General features: G+C 31.9%; 1 protein-coding gene across 1 annotated transcript in view; it reads left to right on the forward strand.

Annotated features, from left to right (window-relative positions):
* The window catches only part of LOC106883942 (cytoplasmic dynein 1 heavy chain 1), a 106,810-nt gene that overhangs the window by 54,182 nt on the left and 42,135 nt on the right, over positions 1-10,493 (forward strand). Inside the window, exons 43-52 of the mRNA XM_014935093.2 lie at positions 774-859; positions 1,447-1,603; positions 3,013-3,225; positions 4,456-4,659; positions 5,068-5,235; positions 5,964-6,197; positions 6,541-6,715; positions 6,971-7,124; positions 8,550-8,715; positions 9,251-9,414. Of these exons, the coding sequence (XP_014790579.2) occupies positions 774-859; positions 1,447-1,603; positions 3,013-3,225; positions 4,456-4,659; positions 5,068-5,235; positions 5,964-6,197; positions 6,541-6,715; positions 6,971-7,124; positions 8,550-8,715; positions 9,251-9,414 (1,721 nt within the window). The remainder of the gene's footprint in view (positions 1-773; positions 860-1,446; positions 1,604-3,012; positions 3,226-4,455; positions 4,660-5,067; positions 5,236-5,963; positions 6,198-6,540; positions 6,716-6,970; positions 7,125-8,549; positions 8,716-9,250; positions 9,415-10,493) is intronic.

Raw genomic sequence — 10,493 nt, forward strand, 5'->3', positions numbered from 1 at the left:
CACACACTCTCTCTCACACACACACACACACTCTCTCTCACACACACACACACACTCTCTCTCACACACACACACACTCTCTCTCACACACACACACACTCTTTCTCACACACACACACTCTTTCTCACACACACACACTCTTTCTCACACACACACTCTTTCTCACACACTCTCTCTCACACACACACTCTCTCTCTCTCTCTCTCTCTCTCATGCTCTCTATTACATGCCCCCTGTCTCACACACGTTGTATCCAACATAATTCTGATGGTGAATAGAGAAGAAATAGTATGACCAGTTAAAATAGAGAGCAGGGAGTGAGCTAGTTAAAGAAAAGGAGGCTTAAAAAGATGTGGCATTATATAGTGTGAGCTGGGATGGATAGAAAAACATGAGATAGCTGGAGGGATAGAGATAGGGTAGGTGTGGGATATTTATATATGAGAGATACAGTATATGGTCATCAGGTCATCCTCATGTATAGCTGTGATGTATACTATATCTCACATTTTCTTTGCAATTTAAAACTAATTCATAATCACTGCTCTTATGTAAGTTTTTTTTTTTTTTTATCACTTTGCTACCTTTTGTATGGCATTTAAAAAAATTACTGGTTTTGTTTTTGTCATACAGCAATGGTAGTGACTCCATATTGCCTTAATGGTACAATTAATTGTGAGTCATTACCGTAAGTTGACTTTATAAACTGAGTTTTTAATTTTGTATGTTTGTAATTGATACTGTCCATTACATATGTTGTTTCTTTTTTCAGTCTATTTCTAAAGATGCTCTTTATGGTAATCTGGACCCCAATACAAGAGAATGGACTGATGGTTTATTCACTCATATTCTTAGAAAGTGAGCATATTTTTTAATAAACAATTTAAATGAAATACTAAAAAACAAATTAAGAGAAAAACAAAATAAGATGCTGAAAAGTTATTTCTTTACTGATAAAAAAAAACTTTTGGTTCAGAATGTTCAATACTTATTATTCTCTAAACTGAGTCATATTTCTTCAAACAATAACTTTAGTTCATTATTTACCTTATTTACATTTGACGGTTATAGAACTGTAATAACTCTAGTTTATTTTATATTTTTAGTCACAAGATATATTTTAGAGAAAGCGTTTTTTTTTTTTTTTTTTTTTTTTTTTTTTTTTTTTTTTTTTTTTTTTGCTTTTGATTGAAGAATAAATTATTGATCTTCATGAAGCAAGGTTTCTAAGTTTATGTTCTGAAAATTGTGTAGTAATGATGATTTCAATAAATGAATCCTGTTATACATAAATCTAAATATTTTAACATTATGAATAGGACTAAGTGATTGACTTTGTTCAAGCATGAACAAGGGTATCCAATAGCTAAGATTTTAATAATTTACAGAAAAAAATGTATACATTATTCTCTGTTATTATCATTTGAAATAAAATTTGCTTTCAGGATCATTGATAATGTAAGAGGGGAAATGATGAAGAGGCAGTGGATCGTCTTTGATGGAGATGTAGACCCTGAATGGGTAGAAAATTTAAATTCAGTATTGGATGAAAACAAACTGCTCACACTACCAAATGGTGAACGTCTAAGCATTCCTCCAAATGTGAGTAATAATTAAAATAATGTTTAATGTCCTCAAATGTGTCATTCATAATGTAAGAAGTTTACTATATTTTTCATCAAGATTATATTCTAAGACTATTTGATATTAAAAAAAGGTAAATGAAAGAAACCTTCATACAGGTACGAATTACAATGCTTTCAGCAATTGTTTAGAGCTAAGTAGATGTGAATGTTAAGATTTAAATGTCTTGGTCATACAGATCATGCAGCGTACAGGTTTTTAGTGATCACTGTTGTTATATCAGTGTGATAAAGAAACTGACTTGATCTAGTTAGCTCTGAATGAGTAGATGGTAGTATATCATTAACCAATTGAAATTTCAACAAATGTGATATAATTGTTTACTACAGGTGCAGGAGTGGCTGTGTGGTAAGTAGCTTGCTTACCAACCACATGGTTCCGGGTTCAGTCCCACTGTGTGGCACCTTGGGCAAGTGTCTTCTACTATAGCCTCGGGCCGACCAAAGCCTTGTGAGTGGATTTGGTAGACGGAAACTGAAAGAAGCTAGTCATATATATGTGTGTGTGTGTGTATATATATATATATATATATATATATATATGTGTGTGTGTGTCTGTGTTTGTCTCCCTAGCATTGCTTGACAACCGATGCTGGTGTGTTTATGTCCCTGTCACTTAGCGGTTTGGCAAAAGAGACCGATAGAATACGTACTAGGCTTACAAAGAATAAGTCCCGGGGTCGATTTGCTCGACTAATGGCGGTGCTCCAGCATGGCCGCAGTCAAATGACAAACAAATAAGAGTAAAAGAGTACTATCTATGAATGTCATAGATCTGACATGGAAAGCTTCTTTTACAAGCTGCAGACTGCTTCTCTCACATGAATTTTGTGGCCACTAATGTTCAATTTTGCATACCGTGAACGTTACTTAAGTATACCAAGTGCATCATTTTCTTAAATTCTTTCTTGCTATACTTTGCTCATCTTGTATTGAATATTTTAAAAGTTCTTTTCCTTTATAGCTGCATTTTTCTCTCCTACCCATAACATTTAAGGGTAGTTCAAGGTGGTGGTACTAACCCCCTCCTCCTATTATCCCATTCCTGAAATTCAGGAAAATCTCACTTTGAAAGGAATATTTGCTCTTTCTTTATTTGTACAAAAAGAAAGAATGTACCTATATAGATGTATAAATATTATGTCATTAAAGAACATTAGTAAGGGAAAAAAAACATGCAGAATTGGTACCAGATTAATAAATATTGTACTGAAAGGATACTTTTTTCATTGTTGATTTGGTAGGTTGAAAGCTAGAAATAGTGTCTGGGCAGTGAGGCTGGAGTGTGATAATTTTTATTCTCTTGTAGCTAATGATGGAATTAATCACTGTACTGTCTAAAATATTTGATATTGTTTTAATTTGTAGGTAAGAATCATGTTTGAAGTTCAAGATCTAAAATATGCTACTTTGGCTACTGTTAGCCGCTGTGGAATGGTATGGTTTAGTGAAGATGTTTTATCAACTGAAATGATATTTGATAATTACTTGCAACAACTGCGAAATGTTCCTGTTGAAGAGGGTGAAGAAGATTACCATTATAAGAAAAAGGAAGAAGAAACTATTAGTCCTACATTGCAGGTAAATAAGCTTAAAATTCCAATCTTAACAGATTACTTAAAAATTAAATCATGTATTTATAGTTTTAGTTATCCTGCAATTCTTATGAATGTTTGATCCAAGTTAAATGTTTGTATTTTCTGTTAGATTATCTAAAACTTTCAAGTGTGATAATGGCAATTGTTTATTGATGATGATGATGATGTATGTTTTTTATGAACCAAATGTTGTTGGTGTTGCTTGATAACGACATACTACTTGCAGCACACTGCATACTGATTTTTTTTTTTTTTTTTTTGATTTTTATATAAATTATACATAAAGAAATAGGTCTTTTTGTAACTTAATTGTATATACTTAGAATGCTGGATACTGAATTATTGACACCAAAGTTTAGTTTATCTAAAGTCATTTGGCACAGGGTAAATCTAGAATCTTCTGAATTTTAGTGTCCAAGTTCTGCAGAGTGCTAGTTTCCACTGCAGAATGAATCTGTAGTAACGCCTTAATAGCAGACGACATTTCCGGTAAGCTTATCCACGCATGCGCAGGGACTAGTTCCGGAAGGAACATGGGAAGAGTCTCATGCGCATGCGTGGTCATTCGACATACAAACTTCGCGCCCTTATTCATTCTCTTTCTCGGTTGGCCGGCGAGGAGCCTGGACGTGTCAAGCAGTCTCTCCAACATTCCATCTCTGGAGACAGCTCTTTCCAACATTCCAACTCTGGAGCTAGACAAATAACCAACCAACATTGACGGCGTCTCAGCAACCAAAGGGCGAAGTGCTGCCTATTTCCTCTGTAAATAAATAGTGTTGTGTTGATAGTTCAGAATCTGCGTTCCGTTGTTTCTTCTAGAAATTTAATGTATGGAAGCGGGTATACACCTAATGGTGTATAACCACTTTCCTAAAAATCTAGAAATTAAGTTCAAAACGAATCTAAAGCTGAACATGACTTTAGATGCTAGTTAGTCATAGGGCCTGCTATACACCTCTACTCAAAAGAAAATGACTTTGGCTTGTGTGCAAGAAGAGAATAGTAAATTCAAAATAATGCTATTGGCTATATACTAGCAATAGAATTAGTGAAATCACGAGACCTGTGTGCAAGCATGCTTGTTGCTCATGGAAAATGGATGAAACAACTTCATTAGTTTACAACTTTTAGAATGTGAAATACATCTATGGTTTGATATTGACTCCTTAAAATTATGGATTTAATAACATTTTAATTATATTTATTTCAGCTACAAAGAGATGCTGCTGCTATAATCTCTCCTTGCTTTTCTTCTGATGGCCTTATTATTCGATGCCTCGAATACAGCCATTCCTTGGACCATATCATGGACTTCACTCGCCTACGAGCTCTTAATGCTCTTTTCTCACTCATCAATCAAGGAATTAGAAATGTTCTGAATTACAATCATAATCATCTTGACTTTCCAATGCAGGTGATGCAACTTTTGGTTTTCTCTTTTGTAGAATAAAAGAAGTTAAACTTGAAATAGAAACTATGTCCAATGTTAAATTAATACATTTTTTGATACTTTGATAATTTTATATTTTGTGCTTGTTTTCTTCCCATAAATCATCTTTAATTCATGTGAATTTTGTCAAGTATCTGCTAGCTAAACATCCCAGATGATTGTCAGTCCTTCATACTCACTGGATTATTGACTAGCAATAAGATATTTTTTAAGAAGTTATTAGTATTGAGAATTTCTGTTAGTCACTCAATGTCATACTTTATTTTACATTAGACAACAAATTTAGCTATCTAAAGTCACTCAGTAAATTCTACACATTTGTTTTTTCCCTTCCTTTTATTTAAAGTTTACCCCCACCTTTCTTTTTTACAGCAAGATCAATTGGAAAGATATGTAACAAAATATCTGATCTACAGTCTTCTGTGGTCCATGTCTGGTGACGGCCGACTGAAAATACGACAAGAATTGGGTGAATTTATCCGGGGTATAACAACCATTGCTCTTCCACCTTCAACAAATTTACCTATTATTGACTATGAGGTTAGTAACTATTTTCTATCTTTAGCAAAATGACTACATTATTTTCTTTTTGCATATTTATTCCATGTTAACTATTTTTAATGTTTTGCATCTGATTTCTCATGCTAGCAGAGGTTGACTGTGTCTAAATGTTATCTTAATTACTTTTAAAATAAGAATTTTGAAGATTCTTTTCTTCACATTCTCAGTGAAGTGAAACTATTTCTGGAAATGCAAAAAATTTTACTTAAGCTTGCATCTTCAATTTGAATAGGAATAAAGGTAATTTAATTCACTTATAAAATGGCCATTACTCTGTTTACTTTTTTTTTTATTGCTGTTATTATTTTCAATCTTTCTTGGAGATACAGTTGCTTAATGGGGGGGGGGGGAGCTGAAGTAAAGACACATGCAAGTACACTTACTCAGTCTGTTTCGCTACTTACCACTTCCACTGAGTATTTTTTCTCTAGAAAGGCATACAACATTGAAACATTTTATAGAATTAAGCAATCTGTAAAAGCATGAAAATATTGAGTTAAGAAAGTAATGAATTTTAGATTATTGGTATTTTAACTTTAGTGCTCTGTTTTAATGAGAGTTAGAAATAACTTGGTTTCAGAAAAATGCTTACAAATGAATCTGTTGCTGTTGCACAAATATGAATCTCTAGAATATTTACATAATCATATCAAAATCTTAAGATGTATGAAATGTCTAATATATGTTTTTACTTTATGTATAATCAGGTCTCTATCTCAGGAGAATGGGTACCGTGGCAATCTAAAGTACCACAAATTGAAGTTGAAACACACAAAGTTGCTGCTCCCGATATTGTCATTCCAACTGTTGATACTGTTCGTCACGAGTCCCTATTGTATACTTGGTTGGCAGAACATAAACCTTTGGTTCTTTGTGGTCCCCCTGGTTCAGGAAAAACAATGACACTCTTCAGTGCTTTACGTGCACTACCTGATATGGAAGTAAGTTTCAAGACCCCTCTCTTTATAACATAAATTCTATGGTTTTGCAAAATTGGTGATTAGCAGTAAATGTTAAGTGTCACTTCAGTTACTTGAAATGTCATCTATCTACTGTTAAATCTTATGACTGTAATAAGTTCTATTCATTTTTCTAAACTTTATATGCTCCTATTCTGAATATTGCTATCCAATGAGTTTTATTCCTTGCAATACTGTAATTTCTAACTCAAGATAATTACTTACTGTATCAAAATCTTATTCAATAGTATCTACAAAGACTATAAGCATTACTCTTCTATCATTATATTGTAAAATAAACAAATATAATTTTATATTTTCATAGGTTGTTGGGTTGAACTTTTCAAGTGCAACCACTCCAGAATTATTATTGAAAACCTTTGACCACTATTGTGAGTACAGACGTACTCCAAATGGCATTGTTCTCTCACCTGTACAACTTAATAAGTGGCTCGTTCTTTTCTGTGATGAAATCAATTTACCAGATATGGATGCTTATGGTAAGTTTGATTTATGTAATTTACAAATCAAAATCTGAATTTTTTTTCCTGATTTTTAATGTGATTCTTTGTTTCACTGAATTTTTATCATCTGTCCACTTAGGGTAAATGTATTAACAATACTGCAGTCACTATTGTTCACAATCATCTTGCTTGTACACATAAAGGGAAAGACATAATAGCAATTATAGTAATAAAACTTTACTGGTACAATATTCCAAATTTTACTAACTCATTTCTGTTTTGTTTTGGTAGATACTCAACGAGTTATTTCATTCTTGAGACAAATGATGGAACATGGTGGATTTTACCGTTCTACTGATCAAGCTTGGGTGAAGTTTGAACGAATCCAATTTGTTGGGGCTTGTAATCCCCCAACTGATCCTGGCAGAAAACCTCTTTCACACCGGTTTAGTATTATATTTATATTTAAAAAAATTATCCCAAAAGTATTAATTTATAAAGTTTTACTTAATTTTTTTTTTAAATTAAAACCTCTATAAATTAAAGCCTTTTGAAGAAAATTTTCATTTTTTTTCTTAAAGTTTAAATATAATTCATTGACTATCTAGGAATTGTTTTACAGTTTCATTTTTTTAAAGAATTAATTTACATTGCAATATTCACTTCATTAGTACTAGACAAGTGATAGGTTCAATGCTTTCTGAATTTGTTTTCTGTCCTGCATTATATTGGTATTTGTATTGAATGTAGATCATAAACACAGTTTATTATTTTTGAGTAGAAGTTAAACAAAGGAGAACTTCCTCTTGCATCAGTATCTAAAAATTACAGAGAATCTACATGTTGATTCTCTGTAATTTCTGTTTATTTATCCTTTACGTCTTCCTCAGTTGCAGTGTTAAAAGCAGACTGTTGTAATTTATATTATAAGAGACATCTAAAATTGTTTTTGGTTCAAAAAAAAAAAAACTGGGTTGATAATAAACAATAATGCAAAAGGAATTGTCTATTGAAGAATACAGTTAAATTGTATACAGCCTAGTTCTTTAAATTAAACAATTATGCAAGAAATTCTGAAATCTAAAATCACTTTGTTATTTATGCATAGGTGAACAATGATAATATTTCATAGCTTTTTAGTTTACTAAATCTAAATTTTCCCTTGAAGTTGAAAATTTCTCAACGGCAATTCAATAATCAGTAGAGAGGAATTGGATAAAAGTTCTGAGTAAATATATTTATTGGCTACATAATTTTGCTGAGACAGTTTGAACAATAGTAACTCTGATAGCAGACGAAATACTATCAACGTTAGAATACTAATCAAACTTTAAAAATACTTTCATTTTGATTCTTATATTTTCTCCAGTGATAAAACATATTACTGTCTTCCATAGTTAATTGTGTAGCCTGTTTGTAAAAAGGAAAAGAAAATCAAACTTTTACAGAAAACTCTTTGCTTTTAGTAAGTAGTAGGTGTTTGTGGAGAAAGATCTGGCTACTAAATTAAGCCTAACAACTTATTAAACTCACTAGGAGTTTTTATGTCAAGGTATTCTAATGAAGTTACATGAGATTGTTTTATTGTCCTGTATATTCAGATCATTAAACAAATTCAGATGAGTTAAGGTGGTATTGGGGATCCAACCTATCAAATATTAGGTTTTGCGAGGTAAAAAGTTAGATGTTAGAGACTTAATTTCTGATGTTGAAACTGAAGATTTTACTAGTGTAAATTGTATAGGAGAGAATTAGAATTTACCTAATACTTAGATTAATGAAAAGAATTAAACAAAAACAGGCATCTATTTTGTGGATTTGTTCATATAGGCATTTATTAAATGTTTTCTTTATTTTTCTCTCTCAATAGATTTTTGCGACATGTACCAGTGGTATATGTTGATTATCCAGGAAAAGTGTCCCTTACCCAAATTTATGGCACCTTCAACAGAGCTATGTTGCGTCTTGTACCAAGTCTCCGCACTTATGCAGAACCTCTTACCAATGCTATGGTCGAGTTTTACCTTAAATCACAAGTAATATTTTATTCTACTTCAAGATTTTCTTTCTCTGGTATAAATGTTTTGATTTCTTTAGATAATAAAATTAAAAGGAAAAATATTCAAGAAAATAGGATTCGTCACAGTTCAGTGTCTAGATTGTAAAGAGCAGTTATATTTTAAAAAATGTTTTCCCTTTTCAAATGATAAATTAAATATGATGATTGTTGACATAGAATTTAATTAAAGTAGGTATTGTTTTTAGTCAAATAAAAAGCACCTAACAAATTTTCAGTTATTTGTGTATGAATTCTTGAATCGGACATCAAGGAGACCAGAAATCCAAAATGGACTCTTTTTAGAAGTTAAAAGATAACTGTATAAATAAATACTGTATTTTACAGATCTAATGTTTTAGCAAAAAAAAAAAAAAAAACTTCACTTTCATTAATTTAGTAGTTTTGTCTGAAACCTATTGAATTAGTGACAACAAAGTTTCTCTGCTAATATTAAATCTGTAATATATATCTATATATGTAAGTATTTGTTTATATATTTTCTTTGTTTTCAGGAGAGATTCACTCAAGACATGCAACCACATTACATTTACAGTCCTCGTGAAATGACAAGATGGGTACGAGGAATCTGTGAAGCTCTCAGACCTTTAGAAACACTAAGTGTTGAAGGATTGGTGCGAATGTGGGCACATGAAGCTCTTAGACTTTTCCAAGATCGGTAAGATACTTCTTGGTTATTAACAGAAACTAGTTTAAATTATTTGATTTTCTCATAAAAAAGTGGCCAAATATTGTAAGATTTTTCCTAAGATTTAATTGGAATTTTTCATTTCTGTTAAGTATGAGCTACATATTGTTCAGTGAAACAAAAAACTTTTCATATTTGTTTTTGATATGGTTAAAAAAAGCCCAAAGGATGTCCCATAATATTGAGGTTATAATAATCACTCTATACAAGAAAATGGTTCAAGGTAAAAGTACACATTTTCTTCCTTTCAGCTGTCAAAAAGGTTCTAATATGAATAATTTCAAACAGATTAGTCTGGAAATATATCACTTTTGGAGCTTAGTTGTAATTATTTGAAACATTTTATATCCAATTGGGTTTTTTTTATGTTCTTTTCTTGGACTTCGTGAAATTTGTGACTTTTCATTTTCCAAACTTTCTGCTGACAACTTTGATCTACATCTTCAAAACTGCATTTCTAGGAATTACTCAAAAGTACCTTTTCTCCTGCAATCTAAATTAACCATTAATTACAATAAATTCACTGTTTGCCCAGTCCCAAAATTTGTAGAACCTAAAAATGTACTGCTCTTATATGTTAGATATTGGTCAGAATTTCCAAGTTGCATGTTCAGTTGTTCAATCAACTTCACTACCAAAATCGTATTAGCATGTAAGTGGTTGAATATTCCATAGACACTTGTCCCCTTGTTTTCAGATGGAATCAGTGTAACATGATTTGCCAAGGCCAGCGCTTTGAATTATGGGACAATTTATCTGATTGGCTTCTACAGTTTCTGCCTACCCACTTTCACTCGCAAATTATGGGTCAACCTAAGGTTATAGAAAATGACACCCAAGATGCTCCGCAATTGAATCAAAACTTCAACCTTATGATTGCAAAGCTAAATTAACCATTTGATCATACTACAATATCTCTCTTTTTCTCTCTCTCTCTTTTTCTCTCTCTCTTTCTTTCTCTCTCTCTCTCTCTCTCTCTTTTTCTCTCTCTCTCTCTTTTTCTCTCTCTCTTTTTCTCTTTCTCTCTTTCTCTCTCTTTCTCTCTCTCT

Source organism: Octopus bimaculoides, chromosome 3 (genome assembly GCF_001194135.2).
Source record: "Octopus bimaculoides isolate UCB-OBI-ISO-001 chromosome 3, ASM119413v2, whole genome shotgun sequence".
In the NCBI taxonomy this organism is placed as follows: Eukaryota; Metazoa; Mollusca; class Cephalopoda; order Octopoda; family Octopodidae; genus Octopus; species Octopus bimaculoides.